At 38.3% G+C, this 26,130-nt stretch overlaps 1 protein-coding gene across 2 annotated transcripts in view; it reads right to left on the reverse strand.

The window, feature by feature from the left end:
• Nucleotides 1–1,297: 1,297 nt before the first annotated feature.
• The window catches only part of WDR70 (WD repeat domain 70), a 194,527-nt gene continuing 169,694 nt past the window's right edge, over nucleotides 1,298–26,130 (reverse strand). For both annotated transcript variants that reach the window (XM_037530393.2, XM_054688324.1), the window contains 5 exons: nucleotides 17,778–17,878; nucleotides 16,037–16,116; nucleotides 13,925–14,041; nucleotides 11,789–11,951; nucleotides 1,298–1,464 (listed from right to left, as the gene is read on the reverse strand). In XM_037530393.2, coding sequence (XP_037386290.1) covers nucleotides 1,377–1,464; nucleotides 11,789–11,951; nucleotides 13,925–14,041; nucleotides 16,037–16,116; nucleotides 17,778–17,878 — 549 coding nt within the window. In that variant the 3' untranslated portion in view covers nucleotides 1,298–1,376. The remainder of the gene's footprint in view (nucleotides 1,465–11,788; nucleotides 11,952–13,924; nucleotides 14,042–16,036; nucleotides 16,117–17,777; nucleotides 17,879–26,130) is intronic.

Genomic DNA, 26,130 nt, shown 5'->3' on the forward strand with positions numbered 1-26,130 from the left:
ATGCTTTTCAGGATATATCTATTGAAGAATGCCTACTATCACCACCTCAGAACTATAGAGGCAAGAAAGTTGCGTGAGTGTGGTGGTTGTTAAAAGAAATTTTGGGGGAGTGGATGGTATGTGAGAACTGTAGAACCAGCTTTCTGTCACACATTTTTAAAATTATTTTTTACATCATTGTTCATTTTTAAACAATATTTGCCTCCCCCCACCCCAGGTGTAGTCCCCATAGAGTTTCCTTCCCCAATGCACCCGTGCACCATCACCTCAGTCCCTGTGCGCCTCCCTCCCTCCCTCTGATCCCTCTCCCTCCTCCTCCCCTGCAGGATGTCTCTGTCACACATTTTAAGTCATCACTCACTTTTACTTTTTAAGTCACTAAGACAAATGAGAGCATGAGGGCCAAAGACAAGAGAATTGAAAAACCTAATTGTCCAATGAGGACTATTTAACATGCAGAAACTATCCCAGGTCTATGTAAAATCAGTCCACACACTTTTATTCTGCTGACTCATGACTACTTTGGACAAACTGCCAACTTTTGTTTTAGGTTTCTAGTCAGATATATGAGGATCTTTTTGAATTATTTTTAATGTCTTCTACATATACATTTCTTAACGTTTACAAGGCATTTCTATACTTTCATATTGATAAAAATCAGGCAAAGTAGATGTTATTAGCCCTATTGAAAAGCAGCAAATATTGATGTATATTTACTGTGTTCTGGGTGCCGTATTATCCACTCCATGAGGAATTTCTCAACCAATCCTTCTGACAACCAACTGGAAGGCACTATTATGGCCTGAGGCTACAAGAGAGAGGGTCATAGTTCTCCCAAGGTGGCCCAGACAGTAAAAAGCAGAACCAGGGTTTGAACCAGTCTGACTTCAAAGTCTTCTCAACTCCTAAAACACTGCATTCTGCTGTTGGAAGGATAATTAGATACATGTTCTTTCCTAGTGTGGCAATGCTTTTAGTTTGAACTCAGCCTAATTATTTACAGTCATATAAACAACTGTAGAATTATACAAAAATATCAACTGATTGATGTAAATTTCTATATTATGTTCATACACTTTCCCCTCACCCGAGGTTATGAGAACCAGCACAAACCTAATACTTGCTGAATAAAGTTTTGCAAATACCTAAAGTACAAGCCAATAAGATAAAGCTCTGTTTCTTATTTACATATAATACATTTTTAATAGCTGTAGGTAAGAAAATGTGAAGCATAACTTTAGCTGAGAAGAGCTACCAATCTTTTGAATGGCTCAATAATGCAAAGACAAAATCTCTTCATAAAAATGTACTTTTTATTTCATTAAAAAAATGTCCAATAACCCCCATTCATGCAAACAGCTCTCACAGGAGATTCTTCAAATTTTGCGTTTTTTCCATTCTGGTTCATTTTTTGCTTCCTCATCATCAGATTCAACTTGGGCAAACATGGTTTTGGGCTGAGTCCTATAAGGAAGTTAAAGGGAGGAAGAAAATTTGGTCAACCAGTGTTTATTAACATTAGACTTTGCTACTCTCTTCGAGTGAACACACGTTTGAGAATCAATTATATTTCCATTATTAAATATCTGGCAAAGAAAAAGATAATAGAAATTTAATTATGTTCAAGAAAAGAGCCAAAGATTCTTTTCAACATTTTCCCCGTGGCAGACTTCATTTGCTCTCCTCAGCTAACACTGATGTTGCTCTGATGCAAATTACATACTAAAATTCCTCATGTGTAAGTTCATCACAATTCCTATCTTTCTAGTCACCTCATAAACCTACCTAGAGTTCATGCTGTCCTCAAATACAATTCAGTTGGTTACACTTGTCACTTCAAGACACTGCTATGACATCTACAACTAAGTCATAGCTCTAATATTTCAAAAAAACAGCTGCAGATTTTCATAGGTCATGACTTACTAAATTACTAGAAAGACCACTAGCTTTCTAACATGCTACAAGGCAACTGGTGCTCATTATAGAGCTCATCTTCTGACAAAGATGTTGACCACTCAGGTATGGGTAGACCCATTCAGGAACAAACTTGTCTGGTTTTAAAAATCCTTTGAATTAGACTTTTAATTCTAAGGGGAGAAGAACATTGTCTTCTAAAAATATCTGGCAATGCTTCATAAGACACCAGCTCACGGATGTTAGTTGCAATGAGACTTAAGTACTAAGAAGGAAGTTGTATATGCTGCTTTTTTTTTTTTTTTTGGAATAAAAAAAGAAATTGAACGATGGCTTAAAATGACTGTTTCATTTAAGTACAGTTATTCTTTTATCCACCTACTTCCAAAAGTATTTTTAGAAGGTTGGTGGCTAACATCCAAGGGCATAGAATCAGTAGAACAATTTAACAAGGGGCAGAAAGGGAATAATGATAGAAAAGAGGCTTGGGAACATGTTTTGAGAGGATGGAAATATTGATAGAATATAATCTTGACAGAAATGGTTATTGGACATGTGTCTTCAGTTGTCAAAACTTGCAATGGGTGCATTTTATATTTTGTTATATGTTAATTATACCCTATACAATAAACTGATAAAGAAAATAAAAACATAACAAATGAATACAAAGTCAAAAACCAAAGAATAAGAGGGTGTGCAGTTGACCATAAAATTTAGCACTGAGTTTCTTAGCGGCCAAGAAAAAAGGAAAGGAAAATATTAGTTTTTCAAAGAAGCAACTTCCCCCAACACCCTCACTGAACTCAGTAACATTTAGAGTAAATTTTTACATCAGGTTCACTGAGGTTGTCACTTTCAATGACCACAAGTTTCCTTTGTCCTCACCAGGTATTTTAGTTTAGGGGATATCAAGTTCTTTGGAAGGTTGTTGGTGATCTATGAAATTCCATGAAATTTATTTTAAATTCCACTTTTGAAATAATAACAATGTTGTCAGCAAAATAGCCATAGTATATATGTGTAACATTAAATCATCACACTTAGTTTTCAAATAGCCATACTCCCCTTCCCCCAAATTGCCAAAATGAAGGCATAAAACAGTACCCAAAATTTCCCAGCATTACTTATATACCAACTATCTTTCATTTTGGTGACCAGGCAAGAAATAACTGAGTGTAAGACCCAGGCTTCTTTTAACAAAAGCTGTTGACAAAATTGTATATCCCCAGGCAATAAATGAAAGCAGATCCTTCCCTTTTATATATATATATATATTAAAAAAATTAACTTCAAATGCATTAAAGACCTAAACATAAGAGAAAAAACTATAAGACTCTTAAGGGTAAAGTTTTATGACATTTGGCAATGCTTTCTTCGATACAACAGAGGCAAAAAAAGGAAAATAGGTAAACAGGACTAAAGCAAAATTAAAAACTTCTGTGTCTCAATGGCCACAATCAACACAGTGGAAGAGCAGCCTACAGAATGTATGCACATGATATATCTGATATGGAATTCGTATCTAGAATATATCCTACATGTCAACAACAACAAAACAAATAAACCAATCAAAATACGGGCAAAGGACTATTGAATAGGCATTTCTCCAAATATATGCAAATGACTAGCAAGCACAAAGAGATGTTCAACATGACTGATAGCTCAGAGCATGGAGATCAAAACCACGATAGCTACTAATATAAAAACCAGCCCCCCACAACCCCCCTCAAAAAAAAAAAAACCCCAACAGAAAATAACAAATATTGTTCAGGATGTAGAACAACTGGAACTCTCATACACTGTTGGGACTATAAAATGGTGTAGTCACATGAAAAACAGTATGGTGGTCCTTCAAAAAATTAACAATAGAATTTCATGTGATCCAGCAATTGCACTTCTGGATATATGTCCAAAATTAAAAACAGGTTCTAAAAGAAATATTGTAACCCCATGTTCAGCACATCATTACTTAGAACAGGCTATGCCTGGGTGAACAGATAAGCAAAATGTGTACATACATGAAAGAGAATATTATTCTTCTTAAAAAGGAAGGGAATTCTAACACAGGCTATATATAGAGATGAGCCTTGAGGGCATTATGTTAAGGTAAATAGGCCAATTACAAAACACCAATATGGAATAATTTCATTTCAATGAGGTACCTGGAGTAGTGAAATTCATGAGACAGAAAGTAGAATGGTAGTGTAGTTCCCACGGCCTGGGAGGAGGGAAAATGAGGAGCTGTTGTTTAAAGGGCATAGAATTTTAGTTTTGCAAAATGAAAAGGTCTAGAACTAGTTGTATAACAATGCGGATGTAACACTACTGAAATACACACTTTAAATGGCTAGGATGGCAAATTTTACATTATGTGTATTTTATCAAAAATTTTTTAAATTAATTTTTTAGAAAGTGTAGGCTCTTGGACTAGGGAGTAAAGAAGAATAAATCCCCTTCCTGCGGTTAAATAGGGAAGAAAAATGAAAAAGGAAGGCAGCTTAGAGAGAGTCTCAGTCTCCAATCTGGAAATTATGCCTAGAGCAGGGTTTCTCAAACCATCTGTTGTACAAGGCTAGACCTTGTTTTCTCATTTCCAACCCCTTAGAGAAAAATACTATTCTTTCTAGAAAAATAAAAAGACTACAAATTCAAAATTTTATTGGATTCAATAAATGGATCAAAATGCTGTGAGACTGTATCAGTGCTTACTTTCAATTCTAAAACATCTCTCAGTACAGGGAAGCAGCCCACCTGTAAGAAGCACCTCCCAAGAGCCGCATCCCTCACCTAGCGGGGAAAAGAGAAAAGCGGAGGTCTGACACCAACTCAGGGAATAACAATTTGTCTTCTAACACACTCTTACACAGAATGCGCTACCTCCGACTTCAGGAAAATATTCCTGCTATCTGAATTGGACCTGTATGATGTTGCTGAAGACTTGGTGAAGTAAGGAAGCCTGAGGTAGTGCTCTCATAGGCCCGGTTAAGGAGCAGGCTTTCATTGCTTGTGAGTGGGGGTGGAGAGATGAAGGAAGAAGTGCCCGTACTCCCTCCAGCCCAACCAACATTCTTAAGCAGAGTTCAGAAACTTCCACAAGAACTGTATGTCGTTTAAGGTATAAAGGCTAATAAATCTTTCGGGGCCTCCCCGGTGGCGCAGCGGTTGAGCGCTGGGTTGCGAAGCTGCCCGCAGCCTCTGCAGTGCTGGTTCGATCCCCGGCTGCTCCCCTGGTGTGCAGGCCTCTCCTGTCACCCTCTGCTCCCCTCAGCAGTGTGCTTGGGTCCTTCTGCCTGCTCTGCTCCCCGCTCTGGCTCTGGTGAATTCTCTCACCCTCCCGCACTTCTGACTGTACCCAGTGCATGTATAAACAAAATAAATAAATAAAAACATGCCTCTATTAAAAAAAAGGCTAATAAATCTTTCAAAAAAGATTTTTCAACTTTAGCACATTGAACATTTCTGTCCAGTCTAAGGAATGCCAATGCTCTATAGAAGCAAAATGAGAGAATTATAACTTTGATCACAATGGCTATTGTTTCTTTTCAGAAATTTTTATGTTAAATTTATTCCCAGCAGCTATTCTTTAAAAAAATTTTGGAAGTCCATATATGAGGAAGGCAAAAAAAAAAAAAAAAAAAAAATCAATTCAGGATTATCTACGGCATTTAAAACGGATTTCTTTAGTCACTGTTTAAGACAATGAGGAACAGAGATGATTAGGCAACCTCTAGCACAGTTAGGAATAGAACCAGAAGATTTCTCCCCTAGGGCACAGCTTAATTTATCCTTGGCATAGAAAACTACTATAAAAATAAATCAACAATGTCAAGCAGGAATAAAATGACACACACAAAAAGATTAAATGTTAACAGATTTGAAAACACTTAAAAGCTGGTACAGAAGTTCCTGATTTTATTTACTTTTTAAAAATTATGTTTATTGACGTAACATTGGGTTACACTACATATGTTTTAGTGGTGTGGGTTCACACCTCACCCAGCACCAAAAGCCCGATTAATCCTCCAGAAATTCCTATTTTTAAATCCAATAAGAAACCAATAAATAAACAACATAAATCTTTTAAGTCTCTACTAATATCGTCACTGGCAATAAAATGAATTCCACTCTGGGTTGCGTGAAAAAACAGAATTTGTATGCTGATCTTAACATAGACTGTTGGGTACTTCCACTGAAGATGTGGCTGCAACTCAGGAAAACAAATATCAGTAACTGACACCCTTCCGTGTCTTTATTCAGTTCCTCCAGAATTCTGCACCTCCTTTTTCAAGAGACATGAAGTGGTCCACTCAGCATCACAATAGATCTATCTCCCTTGCTCAAAACAAAATGTGGTGAAGGGGTTGACCTGAAGAAAAAGGAGGTAAAGGACACATTCGATCCAGTTGAAAGTACAACCCCTGTGGGTACTCACAAGGTAGTGGGGACAATGCAAGCCTTACCGAGAACCAGGAAAGCACCCACTTAATTGGAATCAGCTTTATCCAAACTATTTATTTAACTGGTTTATGGCCCACAGTTACTATTTTTCTAAGTGTTAACTGAAACCTTAAACTTAGGGCTGATGTGAAACTTGTGTTTTCCAATTTGATTAACTCACTTGGAGAATAGAAAACATTCTTCACTTGACTATATGTCAATTCAACTAGAGTTACCAGAAAAGAAAAGCAAATTAGATAGTAACATAGCTATTGCGGCTCCCCATTAAATAGACTAATCAGAGTGTAACCCTCTCCCTGCCCTGTAACAAGAGGAGGAATGAAGGGATTTTGTTTTATTTCAGTAAACTCTGCATTTGCTAATAATTAGTATGTTACAACGCTAATATAAAAGCTTAAGCCCATTTCTTTCCCGGATCTATAAACCGATTAGCTGATAGTTTGTGCTGATTAACTTTACCCTTAGAATTTTTTTTAAGCTCAGTTCTCAAGGTTATTTGTACAAAGTGAGTCGTTTCCTGCAGCTGTGTGCAATAGGAAATAGGAGAAACCCAGTGAAAACTGAGTTCATCTTCAGTGTTTCCATCCAGAGGAATTTTGTGTAGAAGAGTCAGTCATAATAGATTCCCTGGACAATCTTCTAAAAGGCCATTTTCCGGGTGCAGTTTGTACAAGAGACTCAAAGTGTTAGCAAGGCTGTTCTTTTTCTTCTGACTAAGCTCTGACCTGGGCCTTCTACATGCCTCCTCTAGTGCTCCGACCAGAATAAAGTTTCAAAATGTTTTCAATGTAATGGGAAGTCCACAGGTCAAATTCTTTTTAATCATGGATATTATTCCGATATGATTCATTCAAAAAGCATAAATCGAGCTCCAGGGTAACAGAATGAGTATGAGGGGAAATCACTTGTATTATTTAGTCATCAGTATGTGAGTATAAACCACAAGCCTTTTTGGCTCAGGGCCCATTGTTTATTATGAAGGAAAACCTCAAAGCCAAAGTCAATTATAGCCATGACTTGACAATCTGACACACTTGTTAACCCTGTTAGGATGAATATGGCCCAGATGAACTCTGACCCAGTAATCACAATTGCAGAATTATTGAGACTAAATAAAGGACCTGACCGAAAGATTCCACTTGTGATGGTTCCTTCTTTCTGGTGAAGAGCTAATCAAAGATTTTTTTTTTTTTTTAATATTAGGGATACATAAGAAGATGAGAGGCAACAAGGATGTTTCTAGATAAATGACATTCTTTTTTTTTCTTCAGGAAATAAATAGTATTTTTGAAAATAGATAAACATATTTCAGTCTCATTGAATAGAGGATACAAACTCAATGCTATGTGTAAGAGTTCAAAGACTGGGTAAGGATGGAGGAAGGGGCAAATATGAAAGCTGTGAACAGTGGAGACAAAGAAAGAGTTATAGAGAGGAAAAGGAAAACAAAAGGAACCCTCTGAAATCAGGACCACTAAGCGGGTAACCATGTTAGGAAGATAAAACCTCTACAGCAGCCCAGGTATCCCCACAGCCTTCTCTGAGTTTACATTCATAAAACAGTACTGTGTGTCACGATTTCTATTCAAACACATGTATGAAATTTGGGCATTGCAGAGTGGGAACTAAACCCCAGGACCTGTGACTCCAGCATTCTTTGGCTATACCAAGCTACTTCACGCTATTATCTTTCAAGCATCACTATCATTCAATGCTCCAAATAATCACTATCAGTTGTTTCGTGATGAGAAGATAATGACTGTAACAGTCAAAAGCAAAAGTTTGACTCTGAAGTCAGGCACCCTGCATTCAAATCCCAATTCTGCCACCTGCTATTTGTGTGGCTTTGGTGAATTTACAAGCCTCAGATCCCTCACCTGTAAAGTGGGGACAATAATCCCATTTACCTCATGAGGCTATTATGGAGATTAAATGAAATATATATGCAAAGTCTTTAAACAAGCTTGGCACGATGTACTATAGTAAAAGTGTTATTATTATATGCTTTGCTTTGGCTATCATGTTTCATGTATAATGTATTAGGCATGTATTAAAAATTATATGTAGAATACATTTGGTAAAATAATTTTTACATATTAAGTACGACCAGAGAAGCTTGCTGGTTTTAAAAAATCCTTGGGGAAATTCTTTTAATGTATGAATCTCTATATTTCAGTGTAACCTCTATTTCATACACGTGAATTTCTTTAAAGATGGTTCATTTGTGGTTTATTTTAAATGATTACTTTGTGTTATTATCAAACTTTATTATGCAAAATATTCACCTGGGAAACTTTTAAGGTGCAGATTCCCAGCCCCAATCTCACAGATTCTATTTGACTTGGCCTGGGGTAGCATCCAGAAATCTGCATTTTTAATTTTCCCACAGCCACCTCCAACTCTGACAGGGGTGATCCACAAAACCGTTTTGAGAAACACTGGCTTTTATGTAGTAATATGCAAGACAGCGACGATCAATCATCTAAATGTAACTCAGGGGGAAAGTTACACTTTTCTCTGTGGGTTTACGACTCCCTGACACAAAGAATACATAAACCTCACTCATTCACAAAGTGACCTCTTTAAATATTGCCTACTAACTCAACATGACTTTAAATGGATCTTTTATAGATGGGAATGATGTTTTAATATGCATACATCAACATATCCCGAATCAGACAAGATATGCACTCTGAAAATTAAATTGACCGAATCAGCAATAATGGCAGCTTATCTGGCAAGAAAAGTGACCATGGTTGACAGAGCTGTCAGGCTGGCAGGCTACTGGCCAGGGTCCAGGATCCCACACACATCTATCCTTGTCTAATGTGTAAGCTAATAGCAGTTTGGATCTATATCCTGCCCACTCCCCAGTAAGCTCCTTTCCCCTCCCTCCAGCAACATCTTTTAACAAGAAACTGTAATTGAATCTGCCCATGTGTGGCTGAACAAGAGCCTTCTGTGATCCTGCTGTGTTTAAAACTTTCACGGCTGTTACATTGTTAGTGCCAAGAATGAAACTTAAATACTCAATAGATACATGAAAAGTGTTCAAAGCCACTTTTGCATCATCACTGGAGAATAAAGGTGAGTATATGTTGTGTGCAGGCAAGTAAATGCATAAAATTTCTAATTGAGTTTTTCTGTACTAAGGCGAGATATAGTAAATCTTCATTTATCACCAACAGAAGTCAATTGCAGTGAAGAAAAACAACCACACACACATTCTCAATTACAGTGACCTTTATGAAAAGATCCTTTTAAATATTAGCTTCCCTTCAAACACTTTGCCACTTGGCGGTAAACATATACTCTAGCAGGTGAACACAGGAGAAATAGCACAGCAATCTGGCTAACAAATGACATGCCATAGTACCATGCTCAGGACCATGAACTTAGTTAGTAGGCAATAAATAAATGTAAGGTGACAAAACTGGGTAGAAAAAGAGATGTGGGCCTTGGAAAATTACATATTAAAAGAGCACAGTTCTCTGAAAGGTTCAGTAAGATTAGGAATCTAAAGAAATGAGGTCTAGTGTTAGCTGTAATCATTGTTAATTGCACATCTATAAGCTCCAGTCTCCTGTGGTTTTAAAATTATGAATAAAGATACGTGCAGAAATACACCTGAGCGCACATGCACAGATTAGTATACCTAAACATAGTTCTTAGTTTTATCAGCTGGGAGGACCTAGAAGCACTGACACATTAGTAGCAATGAGCACATCTAGCACCAAGTTCTTGTTTTCTTAGCATCATTCTTTAACAAATGGAACCAGGGCTCCATGGATAAGTAATTGATCCCAGAACTGTGGCAAGAAAAACAAAGATGAGCCTGGAATATTGTTTTCTGAGAAGGTAAGAAAGTACTCATAAAAATATAGAAACTTGGCCTTTGAAAAAATAAACAGAAAAGACAATTCTCTAGCTAGACTTAGGAAAAAGAAAAAGGAAGAAAAAGTTAATAACAGAACCAGGTTTTCAAATTAGTTGCCATAAAGACATTCATAGTGGTCCCTTATGATCCTCTGTATTTATGTATTATTTTTTAACAATAAAATCAGTATAGTAATGTGGCACACTACAAAATCAATATACATAAGTCTGTGGCATTTCTATCTGAAAATAATGAACTAGAAGAGAAAGAAATCAAGAAAAACAATCCCATTAACACTAGCATCAAAAAACGTTAAACACCTAGGAGAATAAAAGTACCTAACAAATGACGTAAAAGACCTATTCAAAGAAAAACTACTTGCTAAAAGTAATAGATGTAGGCACAAGGAAATGGAAAGGCAGTCCATGCTTATGGATTGGAAGAATTAACATTGTTAAAATATCCACATGGCGCAGCAGACCTTTCCTATCTAGCCCGTTGCTCCCCTCAACCGTGCTTTCAGTCAGTCTGCCTGTTCTGCTACCAGCTCTGTCTCTGTTGAATCTTCTCACCCTCCCGCGCCTCTGGCCTGTACCCCAGCTCTTGTATAAATAATCATAAATCTTTAAAAAAAAAAATCCATCTTATCCAAAGCAACATAGTCAATGCAATCCCTATCAACGTTTCAATGGTATCCTTCAAAAAATAGAGCAAATATTACTGAAATTTATATGGAACCACAAAAAGATCCCAAAAAGCCAAAGCAATTTTGACCAAAAAAAAAAAAAAAAAAAAGAAAGAAAGAGAAATAGAGAACAGAGAAAGGATATTAGTGGGAATGAAATAAGGTCTGTAACTGTATACTAATGTCAATTTTGTGGTTCGGGTAACAAATTGTACTACAGTTCTGTAAGGTGTTAGTTAACATTAGGGGGAGTTGGGTAAAAGTATACATGAACGCTGTATTATTGCAATTTTTCTGTAAGTTTAGCAGTTTAAAATTTAAAACTCAAAGATTTTATAATAGTACGTTTCTTAGTGTAAATGTAGATGGTTTAGTGGCTTTAAGAATCACTATGAGTTCACCCATGTTAAGCTAAGAAAATCTGAAGAGTCAGTGTTACTTATGTACACATCACTATAAATAAAAGTTGGCCCTTAATAACAGACCAACAAACTGCTCCCTTCCTTTGCTTTTAATCCTCCTCCACTCATTTAGGCAGAGATCTTCTTTTTATCATGATAAGTAGAACGGACTTCGCATAATGGGTTTACATTAAGCTATAACTGGTGAAGTTGCCTTATTTAAGAATTCATTTAGAGTCTTCATTTAGAGTCTTTAAAAACAAGTTTAGAGTCTTGAGACACAAATGCCCAAGTATCAAGATGATTAGTACCGGCCTATTTTTCATGCTCAAGAATAAAATAAGAAATGAATGGAGAAGTTAGAATGCTGAAGCAGCCGTTGTTATGTTTTCCTCAATTCCTCAAACATAATAATTTTTTATTATTAGCTATTTTCAAAATCTATTTCCTTACTTGGAATATGCTGGAGAAACCCAATATGGGTTGTCTTCGGCTGCTTTGGCATGCCGCAAGATGGCTTCGCGGGGATTGCTGTCATCGGTTTTGTCCAGAGCAATGTTCTTCACAATGTATGATGACAGAGTGCCCCCATGGGTGCCAACCCGTCCACCACGTCCTGTTTCAAAGGGAAACAAAGCAGAAATGGAATGAGCATGACAGCAGATAGCTATGTCCTCTGTACACTGTTTGTCTTGAGAAGGTTGAGAATCCCTTTGCACTGGCTTCCAAAGTAACTGGATACATGAGTGACAGTGGGGCTACAGCTTCAGGTTCACTATGTTTTTGTCATTCCCTAAAGAATCAAGGTTTTGAGCATTCCAGGGCTTTTTCAGACATTGCTCTGAAGCACACATACCTCAAGAGTACTTTCAGATTTCATTTATGACAATCACAAAGCAGGAAATCACCAAGCCTTAAATTTCCCATACTGTTTTTAAATAGAAGAAGACTTCTTTTGGTTATGTATTTGGTGCTTAATTTACATGATACCAAAGTAGGAAATATTACAAATAGTATGCCATGCACAGGTCTTTAAACAAATTCCTCAGGCATGATCATTTGAAATTCCATTAATAAAAATAACACATATTCCTTAGATGCTACTTTACTTCTAAACAAACATTATCTTAGGGCTTACTATCTTCCAAGTTTCTTGTAGGAAAGAAGACAAGTAGACAGGAAACTATTGGGGGACAGTCAACTATTGGTCCCTACTGGATCCTCAACAGCATGCTTGGTATCTAGTATTCAAAAAATGTATGACTTCAACAAGATTAAGAAAAACATGAAATGACACTAAAAGATTAACTGTATTAGTCAAGATAGGAAAAGAGCAAATAAGGCAGTTAATGATCAGTTGTCAAGAATTTTCTGTGGCTAGTAACTATCATAGCACTTCAAAGGAGAAACTTTCTCAGGCTGAGGTGATGGAAGGGGGCTTTCTGGAAATGATGGGTCCAATTTGGGGAAGTTCAGAAGACACAGAGGTTATTTTCAACGAATGAGCAGAACATTTTAAGTGCAAAACTATAAAAAGGGGAAATTGCAATGGGTAGTGGGGGCAGGATGAACCAAAAGTCTTATCAGAAGATGAGTGGGAGAGAAGGAAGCTGGAAAGCTAGACAATGGATGAGTCTGACTGTAAACCCAGAATCTCCAGAAATGGAACTGGACAGTGGGGAGCTTATGAGGACGTGGGGGCAGTAGCAACATTTATTTCCTTTGAATAAAAGTTCTGTATAAGATGAATGGATGCAGGGCAGGAAGAAGGGAGAATGGCTAGAGATCAGGTGCATCAGTGGAAGGGTTTTTCAATAATCCAGGCAAAAATATTGTTTAGGAACTTTGATTAGGAAGGAGCAGAGAAAATGAAAAATAAAAACTGAGATTTATAAAATATCTGCAGTGCTGAAGGAGCAAATCAAATAGAAATAGTTACAGACTGAGGTCCAGATGTGTGAACAAGTCAAAAGCTATAGGCTTGGGAATCTAGAACAAACGGAAACTAGAGAGGTGATAACTAAAAACTGGATGCTGGTAAAGATGGATGTTGAATGACAGCCAATGCTACCTTGCTTCCTCCTGGTACCCACTTTCTTAAAAACTAAAAACTTTCATTTATTTTCTAGGAAAATGGACAGCTCTGTTTTATCGACACAGATATCTAAATGGTGGCCACTTTTTGTATGTTAATCCAGTCCGGATTCTGGTCACAGTGCCCAATGTTGTATGTCTTAAGCTACATTTGAAGGCAATGATTTTAACACTGGGTTCCCTGGGGTCCCAGAGTTCCAGTAAAGTCACCTAAAGGGCTCAAGTTAGAGATAAGCAGAAAAAAACTCCAGGTGTGCCTTACTTCAGCAGAGAGCAGCTCCATTTTTATCAGTTTTATATACAGGGATTCTGCAGCACATCTTTAAGGAAAATGTTCTGATACTTGTAAGAAAATATTTGAAAATCACTATTTAGTAAAGTCTCTCTAAAGACAAAGAAGCACCCAGGCCAAAAAGATCCTCCCAGTTTTATATCAATCAGCCCACCCTGCCAACCAGCTCTCTTTGCAGAAGTCACTAGCTTGATCACAGTCACCTGGGCCTGCTACCGGAGGTTCAGGTTTGTGAGATTTCAGGGGATCCAGTCTGTCCTTCTCCAGCTGTTTCCTTGTGCTTCGTTGGCGGGGCTCACGGAACATAGGCAAGGCATGAGCTACAAGAAGTCACATTTGAAAAATTTCATTATAATAATAACCCTTCCATCCAAAAACATAGCTAAGGCATGACTAACAAAGATGAAATGGAAATCATAATGACAGCCTTCATCTAATAATGAAAGACAGTCTTACTGTAACCAATTAACCAATTTTGCTCGAGACCAGACTCATTGTTCACCTCTCCTGGCAACTAATGGCACTCAGGAAACAGTGTCAAACACTGTCACGGAAACACTGGTGAGGTGCCCTAGCTCCCAAACCCTGAGTAGCAGTTAAACTTAATTTCTATGGTTTTGAAAAGAAACACTTAATGGGACTGCCTCTTATTTTTTCCTCACTGGACCCAAATGTGAATAATGACAGTTTGCCTGTCAGCCCTGAAGTTTCCTCAGATGCCTCATAAACACTGGAATCACTTCACACATTTATGAAATGTGACCACCTCTCAGGAGGAGTTGACAACACTGAGTAACCGGAAGGGAGGAGCACTTATCCCACTGAAACTGGGATAAAGGTTGCCCTGAATGCAGGGGGGTGCCTTGGTGCTGGCAAGGTGACTTGGTGGGGACTGTGTCCCCACTGCTATGTGGTTGGTGGACAAAACAAAAGAATAAAAAGCAAAATAACGTTTCTCCAGTTGCTATAGGTTGTTTATTCAACGTCAGAATTAAATTTCAGAATATAAAAGAGTATATGAATTTAAAAGGGGAATATAATGCAATATGGTTATTGGAGAAGGTTATTGGGGGACGTATTAAATATTAACTTTTTCTTAATTCCACCTCCTCAAAAAAGAACCATAATAATTTCTTTGGATCCTTACATACAGACTCAAACCTCCTTTAAAAGAGCAAACTTTTTCTAGCAGACTAGGGAGGGACGGAAAGGGAGTACTGTGGACCGAAAGGGAATTTATAATATGAAGAACAGAAACTCTACTTCTACTCCTACTGCCACCCAGGGCCAGAACTCTCTACCCACCAGTAAAACATTGCTGCCTTGAGTCAGGGGGGCTGAGAAATCCAGCTACCCGTCATTCTGTTGGGCAACTACGACAGAACAGTATTTTTAGGAGGGGGAAAAATAGCTTTTCACTTCAAACAACCAGAGGAATGTAAGTAGGCCGCGTGTAATTACATGAGCTAGACTGGTTATGACACTGACTTTAACACTTCAACTCTTGCAAAAAGTGTCATGGGATCTCTTTACTGATCATGAGCTCCTAGGGACTCCACATTGTAGGAGACCCACCACTAGGGAGAAATCCTGGCAGCGTAGCGCCCCCTGGGCTTAAGAATGAGACACCAGTGAAGTCTCCTGCTAAGGGCACCTGCTAAAGACAACTGCCACAGCAGCCGAGATTTCCTTCTTAACCCATACCTGTAACAGGTCTGATGTGGTGGCTCTGGGAGACACAAATTGGCCAAGTTAATGTGGTTGTGTGACAAGCCCGAAAGAAGTCACTCTGTCCTAGTAGGATTGCTGTTCCTACCTCAGAGAGTTAAATTTCTATCTAAATGTGTTTGGGTCAGCCTGTCACCTGGTTGCAAGATTTCAAGGGGAGCTGGAGAAGGCCCTTCACCTAGTCTCCTCACTCTCCTGATAAACTTAGTTGTTGAACATCACACACACGCCAGTCAGGGCTAGAATGGGACAAGCCCGGGTCTCTGGATTCCAAGACCAGCAGTCTTTTTGTTTATTCTTAGAACAGTTTGTTATTCTTTAAAGAACTGCTATGGAGCAATGCACAAGGCTCAGATTGGCTTTTCCCTTTTGGGTTGAAAGTTACATGAAATAATCCTGTCTCTATGATGAGTCACAGAAGCTGAAGGGGTTTGCTGTTACATGCTTTGCAGTCCTAGCCACATGAATGGGATATTCTGTAACATATCCTGAACTCTGAGGACTTTCTCTGTCTCTGAAGCTTGAGATCAACACCACTTTAAAGTAGATGAGGGACGCAGGATGGAGAGACCGTTCTAACAACTTACGGGTGATGATGTAGTCCTGGGTGAGAGTCTCGGCTTGTTTCGCCTTCCGCTGGGTTTTAACCACGCATAATTTTGCTCCCCTGAGGGGGTTAAAAGCAAATTATTTTCTTTATTTGATCTCAGCAACAGAAAGTCTATGTGAAGAGCATTAGATACTTTCAGGAACAAACTCTGCGCACACCATCTCGCCGAGTCCTACACTTTCTAAGGATCGGCAACAGATGGAGCCCTTGGTGATAAGGGAATAAACTTATGGGAAAGCAAATCCGCCAGGAAGTGGTTACTACTGAGTAAAAGGCTTAGAGAGGTGTCTGGGCAACAAAACTGTAGTCTAAAAAAATCTATAGAAGTAACTTCAAGTCTTAAGATCTTAAAGAGATATTAATAACAATTAACCAACCTTTTTACCCTAGAGGTCATAGGGTTCAAATTTTAGTTTATGTCCCAGATGAAAGCAATCTGGGTGGTCTACACCCCAAATGGCATTTGTCTACATCTCAAATACAAAAGTACAAGTCTGGAACTGAGTCATCTTGGCAACGTTGCCAAGGGACTATAACCCAAGAATGTGTGGGATCATCCAAAAGTGCGCTTGGGACATTGCACCACTCCTTAGCAATAAGAGACATCCCTTCAGGAGAAGCAAATACAAATAAGCAAATTTCTTAATGATTCCAAAGATAGTGCCTTCTAAATGGGTGCTAGCAAATGGAGTTCATTATTTTCTAAAGTGAAAAGAGGTTCCCTCTCATCCTGATTACATTAGCATTTTCAATTTTGTTGTTGAAAAAAGCAAACAAAATCCTAACTGTTCTTAGGACAACATGGTACATAACTCTATTTTATAGGGTAATGGTTCCAGTCCTATTCCAGAAAGTTCTAAAGAATAACAGGTCTGTCTGTTTCTCTCCAGGATCAAATTATAATCAATGAATATTCATTAGCAGAGGATAGGTTTTCTTTCTCCAAAAAAGGATGTGGGACTTCAAAACAAAAGATTTTGTAGCAGGCTTATGAGGGACCTTAGTGAATTTTGCAGTTGAATTTTAATAATAGCCAACCAGGGCTGACTCTAAAGAAAGAATTTATCAGTCACTGTAGCTTGAAAGAGAGAAACAAAACCATCCTTTTTGGGAATGGTCATGTCCACCTTTGTGACACAGAAATAACTGAGGGATGAACTGAGACTCTACTGAAGCTTTCAAACCTTTGATATATATGGGTATGCTTTAGCTTGGCATCTGGCTTGGACTTGAGGTTGAAGGGGAAAGTATTTGTGCCGTCCGCTTCTGCTGGCAGAGAACTACCCTGCTAAACATCCAAACCAGTAACTGATAAAAGCCTAAACAGAAAGGGAATGAAATGAACTAGCCCTTTCCATTTGCTATCAGGGGTTAGTTCCCTGCTTTGTTAATCCCTTACATGCATCACTGCTAATGCCACTGTCCAGGGTGGTATGCAAAGTGGGCAGGACTTTCTCCCCCCTGCATCCAACATTTCAGCTAAAGAACTGCAAATCCTCAGGAAACTTTCACTTTGAATTCTCTATGATCAAGGGTGATATTCAAATCCTCTTTAAAGCACAATACTAAGAGTTCGTGGCTTTACTCTGTGCCAGCTGCATTTTCTAAAAGGGCGGATCCCCATCAAAGGGGAAAATAAATATAAGCAGGGGTGAAAAAAATCCCCCCACGCCCCAGTTGTTGTCTTCCATCTAAAACAGGCAATGTTTATGAAATACCTCTGACTCTTGTTGGGGTCATAATAGACTTTAGCCAATCCGTTTCCAGTTCCCACCATGATCTGGTTCAGTTTTGGATGCCACAGGCAGCGGACGACGCTCTGAAAGGTAAAGGCATGGTAGTGATCTAAAGAGGCCAAATGAAAATGGGAAAAAATCCTGCTCATACACTGATGGCTAGTTTATTAAACAGAATACTGTCCCGATGGCCACCTATACGGTTAGGACCTTTTTTTCTAAACCTTAAGGTAAGATTCTTGAGGTCACCACTATTACCTGTGTGATACCCTGTTAAAATAAAAAAGCTATTTCCTCTTTGACATCCTTCCTTTCCTTTCCTGACAGCCATGTAACCACAAAGTTCAGCTTTCCTGGCTCCACTGCTATGTGAGGCTGGCATCTTGCAATGCGGAACCCATATAATTCAGTCCTGCTTACCACTGAAACAGATTTAGATCTTAGTGTTTCATGCTCATACACACACAATATGTCCCTCTGGACAGCAGATTGAGGCCAGGTGGTTACTGTTTTTAGTTCACAAAGATCCAAATCTCATAAAGCTTTTTCAAGAACAACACATATTTGCAGGCATTGAATAATATCTCCCTATCTATGAGATAAACCAGCAGGACAACAGCAGAAGTAAAACAGAGATACAGAATACAAAGACTTGACATTAACCTGAATGAAAAGCTGTTTAAGAGAAGGTTCACTGGAAGTTATGATCCTCTGAATTCATTACTGGTAAGGAAAATAAGTGGTGCTCTGGACTCAGACAGAATCACGAGTTCTCAGTGAGAATTACAACCTGCTTTTAATTTTTGTCTGCAGCAAGAGGGCAGAGGTGGGAGGGATAGCAGGGATAGAATTAAGGGGGGAAAAAAATGACGCTGAAGTTGGTAGACAGAACACTGTGTACCAGGTTCTGCAGAACTCACTCTGATAAAATAAGAAATGAGTAGAAACATCAATTTAATGTTTACTAAGAATCTACCACATACCAACTGAGGATTAAAGAAAGAAGGTTACAATTAGATATTGCCATTTTATATTCTAAAAGCAAAATGAAAATCATGGAATTTCTATTCCCCAAATCTATCCTGGGCTGAATTTCTTTGGTTTCTTTTTTCCTAACAATCCCATTCTTTTGTTAAGACAGAATATCTGGGAATCTGGGATCCCTTTTGATAGAAACACTGGCTGCCACCCGACTGGCAAATATTATACATATAGTGAAATGGCTACAAATCCTTCTCTGAGACTCCTGAGGAATGAAGGTGGAAAAATAAAAATCTGAGTGACTTCTCAGTCAAGTCTGATAAGCCCTAGAAGAGAGCTTCTTAAACTTTGTACCATTTGAAAAGGGTTAAAATGATCTATTAAAAATCAAATGAGGGTGGCTGTGTTTTCCCTTCCATGTGGGAAATTAAGTTAAAATTATACAATTTTACATTTTCTTTTCTCCATTTTTCTTAAATCTATGGCCCCTGCTTTTCAATGTCTGCTAGAATGTGCTTCAAAATGAGAAAATGTATACAGTAGTGAGTGGATATTAAAAGAAAACTTGAAAATAGTAAATCATTTACAGTTGGGATGGGGAGAGGGGGTGTTCTTGTTTTGCACATATGTTCCTAGAACTCCTTTTAATGCAAGCATAGAAAGCCACATTTTCTCCTAATAAAACTGCCTGGTGGTAAGATGGAATTAAGTACATCAGTAGTCCACGGTCTGCAAAGCACAGCCTGACTTCCAGGTGCTCCACCACTGAGACTAATTTGAGAACCATGTCTAGACCACTGGAAATTTCCAGATGGTTATGGCCAGGTATAGGGAAACATGAGAAAAGTCATAAACATAACTTCATAAAACCCTACCTAGAATAAGTTCACAGGAGCCAGTACTTATCTCATTCAAGTCTTTGCTTCAGCGTCATAGCTACCCAGTCATCCTATTTAAAAGTGCATCCTGCAACTCTCCTTCCTGTTTAACTTTTTCTTTTTTTTTCATAGCAAGTATCACCTCTTAACAAAATGTATAATTTATTGTTAATTATGTTCATCACCTGCCTCTCCCACTAGAACATATGTTCTACATGGGCAGAGATGTTGGTCTGATTTTGTCTGGCAACAGGTTTCAAATATCTAAATTAGTGTCTGGTGCTCAATAAATGTTTTCTGAAGGAATGGATTAATAGTCACAATTCACTGCTAAGTGGACTGCTTTTCTAGACAGAGCTGAAGACAGTATTCAAGTTAAAATCACTACTTCTGATAAGGAAATTTTGATTTCTCCAGGTTATTAGTATACCCTATTATCTTACAAGTGTAGTAGGGCCAGCTCCCTCGTAACATGGTCCTAAAGAGGGAGAGATGCATGAAAGAGAGAGAGATGTATGAGAAGATAGAGAGAGGGGCTTTCAGGGGGTCTTCAGAAATCTGAGCCATCCACAAATGGTTCCAGGACAATCTTAAGGGCACAGTATTAAAGTTATTTCTCTTCCTTGGTTCTCTGAGGTCTGGCTGAGCAGTCTAAGATTACTAGTTCTCAAATATGTTTTCAAGTAAGCAGGGTGCAGAATTGGAGAAGATCCACAATGCAGGCCTGGTAAATTCCAAGACACCCAGCCAAACAGGCAGTTTCCAGGGGCAGCAGGTAACTGTTACTCTCCCGCTGTACACTGAGGGTGTAAATGTTAGAGAGAGGCAACTGCCCAGGCCAACAGACCAATGTGTCTGATTGCTTTCCAGGGAGTCCAAGCTTGGGGCACTGCACCGCTATTCCTGTCCCCACCCTTTACCCGCCAGAGCTCTCACACACATGGCTGGCTGCCTGGCATAAACTTTTATGGAGAAACGCATTTACCCTCCTATCCACACGGAAGCAGAGAGAAAGCAAATAAGACCCTTGAACTAAACAGTCATCCCAGAGTTCCATCCACTGTGGTGATGAGTCACTCGACGCAGCCAATGAGGGCTCTGTGAGCGGTCTGACTTAGGCAAAGGATACTTAAGGCTCAATTACTCTAAGACTGGTTATTAATCAACTACTACAGGGATTCCAAAACATGGAATGAAGAAACAGAATTCAAAGTCAAAGATGGGTGGGCCTTTTTTGTTTATTAATATTTATTGTGTGTGTTTAGCTAACCTTTGTAAACTTTGCAGCTAATGCGGCTCCACACTTTGTCCTGTCAAGGAAATGCATCTTATAGCACAGAGCTGGCCACCTGCCAAACCAAACAATTCCTGAGCCGGCAGCAGGGCTGGGAAGCAGCAGAGTTGCCATGCTGCTAACTTGTCAAACATACATACCGGTTTTTCTTAACAACAATGGGGCACGTGGCTGTTAGAAGCCCGAGGAACTATCAGAAGACAGATGAGGTATAACTACTTCGAGAGCATTCGCGCCATCAACCATCTATCCAAAACTTCCTTCATCCTGTTTTTGAAGAGGTGTTTCTGTGGCTGGAGGTCTGACACATTCAGACCTACTGAGTGACTGAGCAATGCAGCAAGTAATAAAGAGCACACTGGACAAAAAGGGCCAAGAAGAAACATAATGACAAGAGATTCTACAAGGATCAAAGAGAAAGTCTTCACATCATATCATCAGAATTAAACAGCAGAAAAGCACTGAGTGCCAAGAGTTAGATTCCGAAGTTAGTCTGCATGTCTTAACAGATTGATATGGCTGACTGACAAGCATTTTATTCTTATACTAGTCTACTTCATCTTATCAAAACGTGTGGCTCTGCCAAGGACTTCCCCTCACTGCCTAAGCTGAGCTCTATTTTAGCATAAATTTAGGTTTACTCTTTTAAACCAAAGACTACTTTTATTTTAGCAAAATTACAATCTGGCAGTGCAGCCAACCACAATCTGCCCCAAAATGACTTAGCTCTAGCAGCAGCCATGAAGAGACAACAGTCAGGGCTGGAATCATAAGCAAGATGACAAGAAGGAGTTACAAGACTTTAATTTGCTCAACACAGAGATCATTCTTCTCAGAGGGGAGTAAGCTGGGGAAAAGTGCTGTGTACAAACAGCAGTCTCAAGATTCCAAAGTGGGAACTTTGGAATTACCCCTCAGCAAAAGTAAAAAGACCACAACAAATTCCACATAATTTATTTCTGAGGGTTGCTGTTGTTGTTGAAGTGAAATCATGGAAGCAAATAAGGAGAGGAGGAAGAAACTAATGAAAGAAATGAATTTAAATTTTAGAACATGGTGAAAAGGGAACTATTAAGTACCTGAAACTTTATATTACCTAAAATAACTGAATCCTTACAAAGGTAATCACAATAGCCTCATCTCCATTTCACAGAAGAAGAAACTGAGGCTGCGGGGAGGTAGGTAACCTTTCCAGGATTGCACTGTTTGTATACAGAGGAGCTAGGGTCAGAAGGAGAGGATATGGGAGATCTTAAATCATTCCAAACCCCCCTAACTCAGAAGAAGAAATCTTAGCAAGAATATATTAAAAAGCAGATGGTATGACTAAAACCATAAAGGAAAAAGTCCACTACTAACCCAGTTCACAAATGTTGCTATAAAAGAAATCAATGCCTGTGCAACATCTTAGGGGCCTGTAATGCATATATTCAAACACCACACTTATTCTACTTTACATGCTAAAAGAAGCCCAACATCCTTCATAATTTTATATCTTAAACATGATTATGATGAAACACTATTTCCTGATCCTTCCCAGCTGCTGACCCACACTGTAAATCAAACTCCATCTGGTTTTTTCATGTTTGGTTTTTGTCATATAATACAAGAGTGGATAAGCCAACTTGGGATTCCTTGGGAGAACAGGAATTTTTCAGAATTTTCAAATAAAGAGCTTTACACCTGTGTGTGAAGAAGACTGACACACTTATATGACGGCAGCCTCGAAGTTATGGGTGCCCTCAGGACTGTCCAGAACATTTAAATAGCCCTGTATGTGCTGATCTTCAAGGCTAAGTACACAGATCAAGATCTGAACCCAAAACAAAGAAAAAGAAGAGAGATAAAAATGGCAAGGTACAGGACAAAGAACTTTCTTCAGAGTCCCACAAACCCGTTTTATTTTACAGAGCAGAAAAACTGCTTTACACATTAAAATATTGAGCCAGGGCTATAAAAGAATAAGATGGGAATTCTTTAAATCTTTCAACACTTTTTGTCCTGTCTTCCCAAAGCCCTGCTTTTCCCAGATTTGAATTATTTTGCAGCAAGCATGGACCATGGACCTTGGTCTCATCTCTTGAAAATTCAGGAAGCAAACCAGGTGAGAGAGCCTCCGTTTCCAATAAATAAGACTACTCAACACCCACCTGATCTCCATGGAGACATCCCTTAAATGGAAAAGAGTGAAGTCAGACATTTTCTCTGCTCTTCTTTCCTCTAAGTGAGGGCACGCTGTTCTTTTCTCCTTCTCCACACTCCACACTCCCCCAACCCTCAGGAAGTTCTATCAGAGGGCCAGATCTGTACCAATAATCTCCCTTCTCTGCCCCACATAATTCTCTCTCAGTTAAACTAAATAGCAGCTCAATGGTGAAAAGAAAACCAGCCATGGTATTTGTAGAAATGTAGGGTGGCTGCAGAAAAGCCTAACACCCGCCACAAACATTTGCCGCTGATATACAGGTCATGCTTTGTGAAAACTGACATCTAATTATCAGGTTAATTCCCATCAAACCTGTGGAAAATGCATTTATTAAAAGCAGTTCATTTACAGCCTATGCTCTAAAATTAAGGTAACTGCTAAAGCAGAAAAATCTGGAACCTGGTAGTTGTCCTTGGCACTAAATGAATCACATCTGTATCTGATAATAAACTTGCCTAAAGAATTTCATCTGAGAAAAATCTCAGAGAAAATGGAAGGTCTCTTGGGTAAGAAAATTAAATACAATTTTCTTCATCTAATTCAAAACATTAAGTTTAGTTTGGTCCAATTCTGCTATTTGAGAAGAATTTATGAAGGCAACTAAAGCACAAATAATGATTGAAGAAAGTCTGGTAATCGTTCTTATTAATGACAGTCTGGGAGCAAGAAACAACCTGAGAGCGGAATCTGGAACCCACAGGGTGAGTGACACTGGAGGTGAGTCTTACACGATAAAACCCCCCAAATGTCCCACACCACAGCAGTCCTCTTAGAAGCAGGCACTTATGGAGGTGCATTCCCAAAACTCTCAGAACTCCCCACTGGTGGGCACAGGCTAGGTTGCAGGTGAAATACAAGACCCCTTGGGCCTGATGAGTCTGGGGCACAAAGCCTCAGGCAAGTCTTGTCTAGCAAAGAGTAACTATTTACATCACATATTATGGGGACTAGATTGTGGGCAAGTCTGGCAAGCACTACCTAAGGCCATCTCTCACAACTTAATCAGCACAGACCTAGATCCCCTCACCCTGTTTCTTATAGAGATGGGTCTAAAGCTAACAGCCACCAATCTTTTATTTATATGAATAAACAAAGTACAAATGGAAAAAACTATTAAATCCCTAACTGCTAGATGAGAAATACATATATGACCAGATCTTGAAAATCATCCAGTATGTAAAACCAAAAGGAAAAAAAAAGTGAATCCTTAAAAATGAACTACGTAAGATATGTAAAATGCTATTTATCTGAATACACTATAAGCAAAGATGTTTTACAAATCATACTTTTATTGAGCCCTTTGGGGGTCTCACAATCCTCCTCATATAAGACATTCCATTATCTATCACTCTAAAAAAGGAAAAGGCACTATCCTGGGAGATGTGTTCATTATAGACCTTTCTCCCCCACACTATATGTAATTGTGAACATTTGGCCAGAGTTCTGATAGAACAGCTGGAAAACTTGTTACCAAAGATTATTCATCAAATTCAAGTTGGGAGAGAAAAAGCTGTCATAGAAAAATCCTACTGGACATGAAGTCCTTCACGTGATCTATCAATGGGACTTAATAAGGTACAGGATTAAACAACAGAGAGGTCGCTATGATTGCATTATATGTTTACACATTCTATATAGTGTCATTTAGAACACCTTAAACATCGACAAAAGTGGGTTCTCTTTTCTAATATTTTATAAAGGAGTTAAGGATGTTTAACCCCCGGGGCTGTGTTACCTAGTAGCTGTTTCTTTATTTGGTTTAGCCATTCATGACAATCACATCTACAGAAAGAACTAAAGATCAAGTCTAAATGCCAATTAAATAAAAACAAACTCTAGCATAGAGATGGGGGGGAAAGTTTCTATCTAATCAAAAGAGAAATACTGACTGTTTCTCCTGTTTTGAAGGACTACACAAGGAAGCAAATACAAACAGAAAGCATTTTCTTAATGTATCTACTGTGGAGGACTATGGATGCCTTGGAGGACAGTGAGATGTGGTAATAAATGTCTGAAAAGGTTAGAACCTATACTTCTGAATGCTATCAGTGTTGTAACCTCAATAAAAATGTTACCTCAATTAAAAAAAAAAAGTTAGAAAATAAGTAGGAAAGACACATGAAAAAAACCCCAAGCATTTCGTTGAAACTGTAACACCAAAAAGAGATAAAGTCTTAAACTGGAAAAACCCTCCTTTTAGTCTCCATTCTTTTTCCTTTAAGGATTCAAAAAGCCTAAAGCAGGTTCTTCATCTCATTGTAACTTCCCAGATGAGTTCACTGTCAAATAAATAATCAGAGGAGAAGACATCTCTCTATGGGTTTTAAATCTGGAGTCTGACAATACACATGATTTCAAAGAGAATGTTGAAGAGAAAATCAAAATAACTGCATCTCTATCAAGAGTCTACTGGTTAAATATATTTATAAAGAAATTTGTTCTTTTAAGAGAATAGGGATAAGACCCAAAGTGAAGTGATATATCAGAATTTTTCTGTATTTAAAGGAAGAATGATTAGACTTTTGATATAGTGTGAAATTCCAACAAAATTTTTTATTTCAAAGCAAGTGTGTTTTATAAAATAGATTTCAAGAAACAGATCATATTCATTAACAGTATAACAAAAATTATATTCATTAGAGTTTTAAATTAGCAGTATTTTAAGCATATGTTGTAAATTTGTGTTTCCTCCAGTGAACTCAAAACACAGTTATTTTTAGTAAGGCTGAAAAAGGATCATTTCAAGTTTTAAAGAAGCAGCCAATTACATAAAATGTGTACTTCATTCATCAAATCTAAAAGAAAACAGACTTAGCTTCTAAAATTCCAAATTAATTAGAAAAAATTAAAGCAAAACAAGAGAAGGTGGTAGTGACTAGACCATTACAGTTAGTACCAATAAGAACACAATAGAAATACATGCATCTGTAAGTTCATATATATATAAGGTGTAGCAAAATTATTAATGCATTTTCA

Source organism: Talpa occidentalis, unplaced genomic scaffold (genome assembly GCF_014898055.3).
Source record: "Talpa occidentalis isolate TD23 unplaced genomic scaffold, MPIMG_talOcc4v2.1 talOcc4.6, whole genome shotgun sequence".
Classification (NCBI taxonomy): Eukaryota; Metazoa; Chordata; class Mammalia; order Eulipotyphla; family Talpidae; genus Talpa; species Talpa occidentalis.